The sequence below is a fragment of the Notechis scutatus genome, chromosome 12 (assembly GCF_049901735.1).
Source record: "Notechis scutatus isolate UNSWTSFEM ecotype Mainland chromosome 12, rNotScu1.2, whole genome shotgun sequence".
NCBI lineage: Eukaryota > Metazoa > Chordata > Lepidosauria > Squamata > Elapidae > Notechis > Notechis scutatus.
In genome coordinates this window covers 16292503-16304935 of record NC_142020.1, presented here as the reverse complement: position 1 = coordinate 16304935, position 12433 = coordinate 16292503, and the positions used below count along the sequence as shown (strand labels likewise).

The 12433-nt window shown below is 52.3% G+C and overlaps 1 protein-coding gene across 2 annotated transcripts; it reads left to right on the top strand.

Annotated features, from left to right (window-relative positions):
- The first annotated feature begins 216 nt into the window (after positions 1 to 216).
- On the top strand, positions 217 to 12359 carry TOP3A (DNA topoisomerase III alpha). Of its 2 annotated transcripts, none has more exons than XM_087942298.1 (19): positions 217 to 269; positions 1941 to 2000; positions 2250 to 2323; positions 2485 to 2560; positions 2773 to 2881; positions 3096 to 3239; positions 3709 to 3879; positions 4421 to 4521; positions 4609 to 4683; positions 5059 to 5141; positions 5762 to 5969; positions 6328 to 6513; positions 6861 to 6990; positions 8241 to 8354; positions 8444 to 8609; positions 9151 to 9294; positions 9480 to 9602; positions 10253 to 10947; positions 11605 to 12359. In XM_087942298.1, the coding sequence occupies exons 2-19, from the start codon at positions 1950 to 1952 to the stop codon at positions 11775 to 11777; spliced, it is 2823 nt and encodes a 940-aa protein (XP_087798424.1). In that variant the 5' UTR covers positions 217 to 269; positions 1941 to 1949; the 3' UTR covers positions 11778 to 12359. The 2 variants fall into 2 exon arrangements, with proteins under 2 accessions (XP_087798424.1, XP_087798423.1); XM_087942297.1 differs by lacking the exon at positions 217 to 269 and adding an exon at positions 448 to 1225.
- Positions 12360 to 12433: the final 74 nt, after the last annotated feature.

Below are 12433 nucleotides of genomic sequence, written 5' to 3'. Positions count from 1 at the left end.
AGCAGTCGCACCGAGGGCAGGGGGAGGGCCCACTGCGGTTACTGATAGGCTGACTAGATTGATTGACATTAACGGGAAGAGTTTATGGAAGAGTGGGGCGGAGCTAAGAAGAGGCCCGTCGAAAGAAGGGAACGTTGAAGCGGCCCGCCCGAAGGGCACGCTGGGTGTTATAGTTCTGACTTTCATATGAGTATAACCATAAGGATGGTTAGATGATTTTTAGATATAACTTCTCCCTCGTGTTCTCCCCAGAACAACAACCCTGAGACGTGGGCTCCGGGGCTGAGCGACGGCGAGGCTTTATTTATTGCCACCGGCTGCTTCCCCTTTCGCAAAGGGAATCCCCGAAGTTGCGCAAATCGCCGTCCTTTCACGGCAGGGCCGTAAAGCGAGCGAAACCCCGCCCCCTTCGCCTCTCCGCCAATCCGCTTTGCGGAGGGCGCTTACGACGCCGCTGGGCGCGAAATACGGCTGGGAGCTGAAGCGGGAAGGGAAAGGGAGTTCGGGGAGGGGAGCAGGTCGAACAGCCCCCACCCCTCCAGGAGCCAGCGGAGGAGGGGACTGGCTGGGGAGGGTCTCACAGGCTTTGGGTGGGGGGCAGCTCTGCCTTGCAGCTAAGGGGGTGCGGGGGCACCAGGGGCTTCCTCCACCCTGATCTTGGGGGAATAAAAAGTGGGGAGGGGGACATTCACATAGCAGGCAGGTGGGCGGCCAGAAGGGCCTGAGGTCAACCTGGGCCTGGTGGGTGCCTGATGGGGGTCCCATTGGGGGCCAAGTAGGGGAGAAGCTGCCTGTGCCCACCCCCCAATAGGCTGGCATTGTTGTGGTGCTCCTGAGGGAAGGGGCACCCAGAGAACATTTGGGGTCCCCCCTCCACCTCTGGGACCTGTGGAAACTTGGGGGACCCAGCCCCAAGAAGGGACCCGTTCTCTTTCGGACCGGACCACCAGCGTTCTCCTCCCTTGCCGACAGACCTTTTCCTTTGCCTGGAAAAGGAGCTGCCCAGGGCCCACGATGGGCCGGCCGGCCGGGTTTTAGGATGTTTGGCCAGGCCAGAGGATTGGCTTGGGGAATCGTGAGGTTCTCCTGCTCCTCCAACCTTCGCTTCAGGCCGGCAGCAGAGACCATGGTGCCTCGCAACCTCCAGAAGGTTCTCTGTGTGGCAGAGAAAAACGATGCAGCCCGCGGGATTGCAGACATCCTTTCGAACAGCAGGATGAGGAGGGTAGGAGAGCAGGGAAGCCGACTTTCTGGCCCTGAATGCGAGATTTCCCCTGGTCAGTGGGAAGATGCAGCGTGTTTGGGATGACCTGACGGGAGCAGATTCATTTCAAGCTGAAATCAATGTCCAACTTGCTCGTCTGGATTCCAATTTATAAAATGAGCCGAAAATCAGACTGGCAAAGGCGTGGGAAATTCAAACATCATTTCTACCATACGTTCTCAGAGAACAGCTGTTAAAGTACAGAAAATCTGTCATGATCCCAGGCATTTATTTCTGTGCAAGTTGATGGACTGGAAAACTCTTTAATTTCACATCTAGTCCGTTGGTTCCTAAATTGGGGTTAATGACCATCAGGAGAATAATTTGGGCCTGTTGTAAGAGTAATGGAGCAATTTATAATTGCTTGTTTGTGAGTTGAAGATCCAGCCTGGGACTCTAAAACAACAGCCTGAGATTTTGGGGTGGGGGGAATAATGACTTTATTTGAGACTGCAAAAAAGTAGTAAAAGGATCAAGGAGAATTTTGTCTAGTCAAATTCTATGAAGAGCCAATAGTAGCAAAGTTACATCCTATATATAAATATCATGGATTTCTGCTTGATAGCCGTAATCATCCCGAGAGATTTCTCACAGTATTTATCTGAGTATTGTATTGGTTTACTTATTTGGCTAAGCTGATTTCTTGTTGATTAGAATTGTTTGCTTTTCTTTCCAGAGGGAAGGAATGTCCAAGTACAACAAGATCTATGAATTCCAGTATCACTTGTTTAACCAGGTTTGTGTCAAACAGTCCATCATAATTCTCTCTGTACCTCTTATCGCTACATGATATAACAGTGATGTTATCAATGACTTTTACTTTATTGCTAGTTATATAAGTAAAAATCTAATGATGCAACCAAGTGGCAAAACAAGTATTCTTAATGAATTCAAACGGAAAATAAGTTAGACTGTCAAGATACGAATCCATCTTTGCAAAGCAACAAATGGCCAAGAATAATTTATTTTTCTCTGTTTTATGCAGAATGTAACTTTGATTATGACATCTGTGTCCGGACATTTGCTGGCTCATGATTTCAAGGCACCATTTCGGAAATGGTACGTACCAACAGATCAGATGATTAACTTTCTGCAATTATATAATCAGATTTTGAACAAGGTAACTATCATTACAAGCATAGATGTCTCTAGAATCTAGATAGTATTTCTTTAAATGCTTGCTGTTTCCTGCATGCCTTTCTCTGATGCTGTTCCAACAGGCATAGCTGTAACCCCCTGGTCCTTTTCGATGCAGAAATTGAGAAATTCTGCCCTGAAAACTACATGGACATTAAGGTTTGTGCTACCTGCAGCCTCCTCTTTTAATAAGAGGCAAGGTATCCTTCCTCTTTTTCTGTGGCTGCAATTTCTGATTGAGGAATGTGCCTTATGTCCAGCCACGGTTACGTAATATAAAATACCGCTGGCGGATCTCTTATTTCAGAAGAGTGGCTCTTTCTCCTCCATTGTTTCATGTTGCTCTGTCATTCTATTATTACCAACTCCAGCGCACCCTCGAGCGAGAGGTTCAGCCGTGCCAGGCCCTGGTGATCTGGACCGATTGTGATCGTGAAGGGGAGAACATTGGCTTTGAAATCATTCATGTGTGTAAAGCAGGTGTGTGTGGAGAAAGGGTGAAGGGCTGGGCATTCAACATGTGCACATCCTCGTGTGATTCTTCAGGACAGGCAGTTTGGCCAGGAAGCCATAGAGTTTTTAATCGGTTGCGTGAGATTAAGAAAGTCTTCCAAATCACGAGGCGTTTTTCCCTCTGCGGTGCTTTTGTTTTGCTTCCCCTGACTGAGTGTGCCTCGAACTTTTCTTTGGACAGTGAAGCCAAACCTCCAGGTGTTCCGAGCCCGCTTCTCGGAGATCACACCCCGGGCTATCAGGTCCGCTTGCGAGAACCTCACCCAGCCAGATCCAAATGTCAACGATGCTGTGGAGGTGAGGCAAGAGCTGGATCTCAGAATAGGTAAGAGAGAAAGCAGACTGTAGACCAGGGGTGTCCAACCTTGACAACTTTAAGACTTGTGGACTTCAACTCCCAGAATTCCTCAGCCAGCAAAGCTGGCTGAGGAATTCTGGGAGTTGAAGTCCACAAGTCTTAAAGTTGCCAAGGTTGGACACCCCTGCTATAGACCCAGACGCTGCCTTGAGATACGGGGGAGATCGATGTAACCGAACATGGATTGTTGTCAAAGCTAACTAAACCGCTTGACCTTTGTGGGTTGGCCTTTCTAAAGCCAAGCACTTCGTTTTGATTTACTTTCCGATAGCTGATGGTTCAAGTGACTTTTTATTTTTCCTTGGAGCCGTGGTGTCCCCAGCTTTTTGGAAGAGTGGCTGTCCAATAACTCTCCCCCCCCCCACCCTTCCAATAGGGGAGTTGTGGTTTTCCTTTCACGTTGGGCCTTGCTTCCTTTTTCTGCTTCCTTGGCCAGGGGCTGCCTTTACCCGGTTCCAGACCCTGAGGCTTCAGAAGATCTTCCCAGAGGTGTTAGCGGAACAGCTCATCAGCTACGGGAGTTGCCAGTTCCCCACCCTGGGCTTCGTGGTGGAAAGGTTCAAAGCCATTCAAGCCTTCGTTCAAGAAACGTTCTACAGAATTAAAGGTGAGGAGGGTTCAGAAGGTGAGGCCCAAGCAGGGAAACACCTGGACCGAGAAGCCTGTCGTGGGAATTGGCTTTTCAGGGTCGCATTCTTGTTCTCTGCGTTATTATCGTGGGGTCCCCAGTTTTGCATTTCCCACACCCCCTTGGTCTGGTGTGGTAGGGCTTGCGTGTCCTCATGCAGGCTTCAGGCAGCGCGTCCCTTTGTCGGCCATCCTTGGGGCTGCCCTCTGGGCTGAGTGCAGGTGCCCGTCTCGCAATGGATTCCACATCAACACACGCCCGTACAGCTGCCGCCTCGCTGCTCTCGTTTTATCTAGAATGGGGGCGACTTTGGCCTTTGTCGTCAAATTGCATTGTCTGCCTAAAGTGCAGAGGCTGCCTTGGTTCTCCAGCCATTTCCATCTTACTGTTTTGGACTCCGGCAGTTGAGAAGAAGAATCTCTTTCCCTCCCACGCGAGCATCTTTCTGCAGCTGCGAGCGGAACGAGGCCACGGGTTGCCTTGGGTGAGGCCGAGCCTTGATCTGTCTTCTCCCCCGCAGTGACTCACGACCACGAAGAGGGTACCGTGGACTTCAGCTGGAAGAGACACCGTCTCTTCAGCCACACGGCGTGCCTTGTCCTCTACCAGATGTGCATGGAGGTAGGTAAGCCGGCCGGCCTGTCTTCTTCCTTTTGCACTTGGCAAAGAGCTTTGAAGAACCTTGTCTTCCGCACGCCGTTGTCTTAGGCGCCTCAGGCCACCGTCGTGGAGGTTGGAAGCAAACCCAAGAGCAAATGGAGACCTCTTCCGCTGGACACTGTGGTACGCTTTGGAAAAAGACAACCATTTGAAGTCAGAATAAGAAGAGCTCTCAGCTCAGCTTCTGATCCAAGCCCCCTTGGTAGACGCTCTTTTGCAAGCCTTAACTTGGACATTCAGAGGAGACAGGGAAGTGACTAAATCTGAGCACTATTTGGCCTTCTCTGGTGGGAAGTCCGTCCCTAAACTGATCTTTTAATCGTGGAAATGTGTCATGGAGAGAATTGCATGGTTATTCCTGGGTTGAGAAGCGTCACCAGAGGCAAGCTGGTGATCCTGCTTCCAGGAATCCCATTGATTTTATGTGGGCAGAGAGGCATATTTTGCCAGGTAGGGATCAAGCGTATTTTCCCTCTTCTTCGTCTTCTTCTGCCATAGGAACTTGAGAAATTGGCTTCCCGTAAGCTGAAAATAAACGCCAAGGAAACCATGAAGATTGCCGAGAAGCTGTATACCCAAGGGTAGTAAAAGCAGCTTTTTTTTTTTAAGGGTAACTCCCTGCAGGGTGAAGTGGGTGGGTGGGTGGGGGGGCTAATGGGACGATGCTCTTTCAGTTCCGTGGGGTTTTTCTTTCACCAGGAAGACTTATTTTAACATTTCTTCTCTCCCATCTCTCTAGAGATGCTGCAAGCTAGAAACACAACTGAGCAATGGGTTGTATAAAACCAGATAGGATCAGGAGGCTGAAAATGCATCTCCTGAGAGGAGAGATTAAGGGAGCCCGCGTTGCTCTGAGGAAGGGACTGGCGGGGTGGGGCGTTAGGGCAGCTCTCTTCAAACACCCCACAAGGGGTTGAGGGAGGAACCGCGAGGCCTTGCAACCTCCTAGCTGGAATGGCCTGTAACTGAGTCAATAATTAAATTTCCCTGTCCTCTGTTCTGTCTTAAGAACAGAAAAAAGATTCCTTTTGAAAATAGGCAGGAAGAATAGTCAGGCAGTTGAAATGATATGAGAGACTGTTCATAGCAAATGGGCAGCAGCCTCCATGGGTCCCCCTCCCCCCGGATCTTGCGTGGGCCATTCATCAAAAGCACTTCTTAAAAAGTAACTTTCCCCCTCCCCCTTTCCTGGTTTTTAAAGGTACATAAGTTACCCCCGAACAGAGACCAACATTTTCCCCAAAGACTTAAACCTCTCCCAGCTCGTGCAGCTTCAGACCCAAGACCCCCACTGGGGAGCCTTTGCGCAAAGGATCCTGGACCAAGGTGGGCCAACCCCACGGCGGGGGACAAAATCCGACCAGGCTCATCCTCCCATACATCCCACCAAACACGCCGGGAATCTGCAGGTGAGTCCCCGAGACCGACTGGCAAACCTCAGGTGTGCAGCTTTGCTTCCAAAGAGAGAGCGGTTTGTGACCGGTGCGTTTGGATCTGAGAAGTAAGCGAGGCAGCGCTTACAAAATGCCCTTTCATCAGAGGGCAAGAATATGTTTTCTTCCGGTTCAAAGTCTTCCCTCTGGGAATATTTATTCCTAGAATCTCCAGGTGGGCTTTTCAGGCCAACTCCAGATCTCATTTGAAAGGGGGAAACGTCTAGGGAGCATGTGCCGAATTCCTTGCTGCTCGTGGAAGAGGAAAGGTTTATCTTGACATCTGTACAAATCCATTTCTCCTCCTCCTCCCCTTTCCATTGTGCCCCCCAAGGGCAACGACCAGCGCTTGTATGAATTCATCGTCCGCCACTTCCTGGCCTGCTGTTCCGAAGACGCGAAAGGGCAGGAAACCACGGTGGAGATTGAGATTTCCAACGAGCGCTTCGTGGCTCACGGGCTGATGATCCTGGCCAGAAATTACCTGGAAGTTTATCCTTACGAAAGGTGGAGTGACAAGGTGGGAGCGCTCGATAAGAAGCAGACGAGGGGCAACCCCCTGAGGAGAGGTTGTGGTAGCTTAAGAGGGGGAGAAAAACTCCTCCCCCCTCACAGTCCCCATTTGAGCTACCAATGCGGAGGTAGTCTTCAAGGTGCCAACCATCAGTCACTCACAGACCCTTTGAAGTTACAAGAAGACCCGCTTTATGGCGGTCACGACTTAGGACCACAAGGGCCAGGCTCCATTCCGGGTGTAGGTCGAAGTCTACTGCATCCTTTCCTCGTTTCTCCCGTCCTTCCTTAGCTCTCCCGCGTAACCCCGTTTCCCCCTGCCTTGTCTTCCTCCCGCACCCCCAAACTCTGCAGGTTATCCCCCTCTACGAGCAGGGCTCCTGCTTCCAGCCCACCACGGTGGAGATGGTGGAAGGGGAGACCAGCCCACCCCAGCTGCTCACCGAAGCGGACCTCATTTCCCTGATGGAGAAGCACGGCATCGGTCAGTTCTGCCCCGGCTGTGGATCAGGGATGGTCTCTCACTCCTCTTCAGAGTTCATTTGGTGTATTTTTTTAAAAAATGTATGTACGTTGCCCATCTTGCTGGAGACCTAAGGGTGTTTCCATACACCGGTGGCTCCTTTGCCAGAACCTTTTGGATTCCCTGCCGAAGAGCGTTTCTCTGACACAAGCCTTCCCTGGGAGGCAGGCTCTGGTGGCAGAAATCGATCAGTCTCACAGAGCGGTAAGGGAGAGAACGGGGCCGAGGATTGTAGGCGTCCTGGGCAACAGCAGAGGACCAGGATATTGAGGCTGGGCTAGGATTGGGCCACTGTTGGCGTCAGGACGGAAGCAACTGAACCCCCCCTTGGTTTAAGGCGTGAATGTTGCCAGGGGTGCACAGAGCTCACCTCTAGGGCTTGTAAGTGAGGACTACAATTCCCAGCATGCAGTCGGGGAATCGTTGAGAGCCGAATCTCTGGAAGGCGAAAGGTTGGGCTTAGGGTCAGTTGATGGAAAGTGCTCCCAAGCTCGCCAGCTTTGAGACGTGTGGAATTCGGGTGGTGTGGCTCGCCGGCAGACGGTGCAGGCGGTGCAGAGGTATTGGACAGTGAGGACGAACGGGAGCCAGTCAGGGAGTCTGGGGAAGACTCGGATGAGGGTCCTGGGTCTGATGCAGGGATGGGGCCAGGACCATCTGGGAGTGGGGTGCTGCCTCTGGAGCCTCCAGAGTCTGGCAGCAGCAAGGCAGAGGAATAAGGGGAGCCTGTTCCCAGAGCCCGTTTGCGCAGAGCTGCTAGAAGGCGAGAGCAGCTGAAGCAGAAGGGGCGACTCAGGAGTAAGGTTGGGAGGTGATCGCCCCTCCCCTAAGGGATAAAAATCAGGCCAAGGTGACGAACACTTTGCAGGAAGCAAAGCAGTTCAATATTTTGCGAGTCCTTCTTGAAACACTGCGTATTCTGGTGTTTTTTTTTCCTAGTACTGTTCTAATTAATTGGGGATACTTTTGTTTTGGCAGCATTCCACAGCACTGACAGGCGTGCGCTTATCTGTTTGAGTTAGTTTTGGCTGTGAATGAAAATAACTCCCAGCGTTGCATTAAAATGGGTTTTGCTTTTCAAACAAGTTTGTGTTTAATCACGCTTGACGAAGCCTGGGTCAGAACACCTGGGAGCCGGAGTCCTCTCCCCCTCTCAAAAGTTGCTGGGTTGAGAGCAGCCTGGCCCACTCATGCCAACGCTTGGCTTCCAGGAACAGACGCCACCCACGCGGAGCACATCGAGACCATCAAGTCCCGCATGTACGTGGGGCTCACCCCAGACCAGCGCTTCCTTCCGGGACACCTGGGCATGGGGCTGGTGGAAGGTAAGGATGGACCCCGTCTAAAACCCCGGCTCCCCCATTGAGCCTCTCCCCCGCCCACTCCTCTTTCTGCCTGTTCCCCCCCCCCCCAGGCTACGACTCCATGGGCTACGAGATGTCCAAACCGGATCTTCGAGCCGAACTCGAAAACGACCTGAAGCTGATTTGCGAGGGGAAGAAGGACAAATCCGCCGTGCTCCGAGAGCAGATCCAGAAATACAAGCAAGTCTTCGTGGCCGCTGTGGCCAAGGCCAAAAAGTGAGGGCTGAAAAACTCCCATCCCCCTCAAGGAAAATTGGTGGGGGGGGTTTGTAGCCCTTGCCTGGACCAGCTCAGTTGGCAGTGGATGGAGAGGAGAAGAAGGGCCAGGAGGAGCTGCAGATGAATCCCTCTTTCAGCCTTTGTCTCTTATCTACAAGGGAAGCGCCTGTTTCAGAAACTGGGGGGAAAAGTAGGCACATCCCAGAACTTTTATCCAGTCGGTGCTGCTAGCTCAGTGCGGGACAGTGTTTAGGTCCTTCCTTGATCAAGATCAATCGTGTTAGCAAAGTACTAGGTAATTTATGTATTTATTTAGCTGTCCAAGAGAAACTGGGTGGGGAGCAAGATAAATACACCGTCATGAGAGGTTAAAACAACAGTTGCAGAGAGGCACAACCCAACACCACGTGGAAAGCCACACGCGGTTTCTCCCTGGACTTTCTCAGAAATCTCTCCTGAAATAATGTGCACAGATGCTTAGGATCCATGTAGCTGATGGCAGTGAGAAATACGCCCGCTTCATGTTTGTTTTTGTCAGGTTGGATGAGGCCTTGGCTCAGTATTTTGGGGAGATGACCCAGGTGGCGCAGGAGGATGACATTTACCCAGCGATGCCCGATCCGGTTAGGAAATGCCCCCAGTGCAACTCTGACATGATCCTGAAGACCAAGAAGAACGGAGGGTGCGTTGGCATGCTGCAAGAAACACGAGCTCTCCCGGTTTAAGCAGAAGAGGTTTTCTAGCAACTTTGCCCACACAAAAAAGCACTAATTGGAAAAACATTAAGCCAACCAGACCCATTTTGACAGTTGATCCGTAACTGCGTCTCTTCGGCTGGTTCTGACGTTTCCACTTGTGTTTCTCTAGCTTTTATCTCAGCTGCTTGGGCTACCCTGCTTGTAAGTCCTCAGTCTGGTTTCCCGACTCCGTGCTGGAAGTCAGCAAGGACGAGTCTGTCTGTGGCATCTGCAAGCCGCCTCCGGTGCATCGGTGAGTCTCGCACAGGGGGGGCCCTCGAGCTTCGTTTCTGCTGCCGTTCGGGATGTCCGGAGCGGCTAAGTTTTGCACGCTTTGGAATTTCAGGGCGTGTTTGCATTCCAGCTGAGTGTTGTCCCCACCCTCCAATTCAGGAAACCTGGGAGGGGAGATTTATCTGGCTGCCTCAGGCACAAAACCTGCCCTCGGCACCCCCGGTTGGAGGGAAGCCCCCTTTTCAGAGCCGTGGTGGCGCATGGTTAGAAGGCAGGATTGCAGGGATGACTCTGCCGACTGCCAGCAGTTCGATCTCAAGGTTGACTCAGCCTTCCATCCTTCTGAGGTTGGTAAAATGAGGAGCCAGATGGCTGGGGGTGATACGCTGACTCTGTAAACCGCCTAGAGAGGGCTGTGAAGCGGCATATAAGTCTAAGTGCATTTGCTACTCAATGCCTGGGAATATGCAGCTGTTTGAGCGGACTGGATTTCTACTAACCTAAAGCCTTCCCTCGCTTTCCTTTCCCGCATCTTAATATCCCTGGGCAGACCTTGAAGTCCGTTGGCAGGGGGCCATTGGGACGCAGGGGCCGAGCAGAAGCTTCCGTGCTGTGGGGCTGCAGCGCCAGGGGCTCAGGGCCCATTGCTCCCCTTCTCTCCCCCTGCAGGCTGAAACTGAAGTTCAAGCGAGGCAGCCTCCCCGCCATGATGCCCCTGGAGTTTGTGGGTTGCGTTGGCGGCTGCGATGAAAATCTCAGGCAGATCCTAGACCTCAAGTACCTGCAAGGACCAGCCAGGGCTCCAACTCAGCCGAGGAATCCCCCCAAGGAAGCCCCTGGCCCCCTTAACGGCACCGTCCACAGCCGTGGTCAGCGCCTGCTGGCTCCCGTGCCCCCTCCTCCTGTGCCGGCACACAGGGCTCCTCCTGCGCTCGCCAATGCAGCCAGGAACGATGCCGTGATGTGCAACTGTGGCGAGGAGGCCCTGCTTCTCACCGTCCGCAAAGAAGGGCCCAACCAAGGCAGGCAGTTCTACAAATGCAACACCGGCAGCTGCCGATTCTTCCTCTGGTCCGACCAGCAGGAGCCCGACTGGAGGCCCAACGGGACATCCGGGTTCCTGGCACCACCCCAGGGCTCTTCCCTGCCAGGGCAAAGGGGCTCCGCAGGGCCCCGGAGGGCGGGCTCTGATCCCGGAGCCAGCGCTGGCCAAGGAGGCCCCCTCTGCAGGTGCGACCAGCCTGTGATGATCAGGACAGTGCAGAAAGACGGGCCCAACAAGGGGCGGCTGTTCCACACCTGCTCCAAGCCGCGGGAGCAGCAGTGCGGCTTTTTCGAGTGGGCGGATGAGAGCTTGAGGCCAGGTAGGTGAGGAGCGGGCAGGTTTGGTGGGTGGGCATGGTGGAACGTGCAGCTGAAGGGGGGAGGGGGGAACGCTGGCAGCGACACCTCCGTTTTCTGGGAAGGTGGTGCAGCGCATTCCAGAGGGGGACCAAGTTAAGAGGAGAGTCAAATCTTAGCAACCGTAAAACTTGGGCCCTTGGAATCCCAGCCGTGGAATTCTGGCGTTTGCAGTCCACAAGCCTTAAAAGCTGCCAGGGTTGGGGCCCCTCTGGGTTAGACAGTTCTAGGTTTAATCTGGCACGCTTCTATCTGCTGGGTGTCGGCAAATAGAGGTACACTTGAGTGGGTCTCACCACTGTGTTGTTTTTGGACGTGGACCCGACAGCAAGGTTTGTATGATGATGCTCCTTTAAATAAACTTTCCTTAAGAGCTTCCCTTATAAGCTTGGGACCTCGCCCAGTTCCAAAGGACAGGAATGTCCTGCCAGCAAGAGCTTGAAGGAGGAGAGAGGTGAGGGGCTGTAGCTCTCTGCAGAGATGCCTTCCATTTTATCCCACCCAAAGGTGTTGGGAAAACGACGTTTAAACTCCTGGCCACCAGAGGATACCAAAATGGAGAGAATCCATCCTCAGGTGACTTAAAACTCCCCTAACTTTCTCCTCTCCTCCCGTTGCAGCCGCCTCCACCTTTCCTCCTCCCATGGGCGAGTGGGCCCAGCGGGGGCCTGGGGCCAAAGCGAAAAGGTCAGACAGCGACTCTTCTTTGATGGCGCCTACGAAGAAACCAAGGACGTGCAGCGTTTGCCACCAGCCTGGCCACACCAAGACCACGTGTCCCCAGAATCGCTGAAGCAGCGTGGGCCACGGACGAGACTCGAGGGCCTTCTGGAAGGCTGGGCTTCCTCCTTGCAGGCTTCAATTCTCCACCTTAAGTTTGAAAATATAGGTGGGACTGTGGAGGCAGGTGTTTCTCAACCGTGGCCGCTTGAAGGTGGGTGGACTTCAACTCCCAGAATTCTGGGCACGGAAGGCCTCCCGTCTTCAAACATGGTTGAGAAACACAACTTCAGACTGTAACACTATGCTGATGTTTTGATTTTTAAAAGCTTTTCTTCTCTTTGGGAATTTAAACGAGGAAGGGGCGTTTCTCAAAGACCTGGAACTCACTGTAGGACTGATGCTTTCTTAGAGAACGTGCTTCCAAAGCCGAACAAACTTTTCCTCTATACAAATCCTATTCCACCCTCCCTGTAACTGGAATAACCATAATTTATTCAAAAGGGAAATATGTGTGTACAAAACCCAGAGAGTTTAGTATTTCTAAAATTCCTCTCCTGCTCAATGCTATATTCTTAATGCTAAGGGCAGCTCCTGCCTGCTCTCAACGGATGTGGATAATATTTTTTTAAATTAAAATATATATTTGGCTTAAGCTACGACGTGTTGGGTGTGCCGGTAATTCAACCCCCTACATAAGCAGTACTGAAAACATGACAAGTTTACATC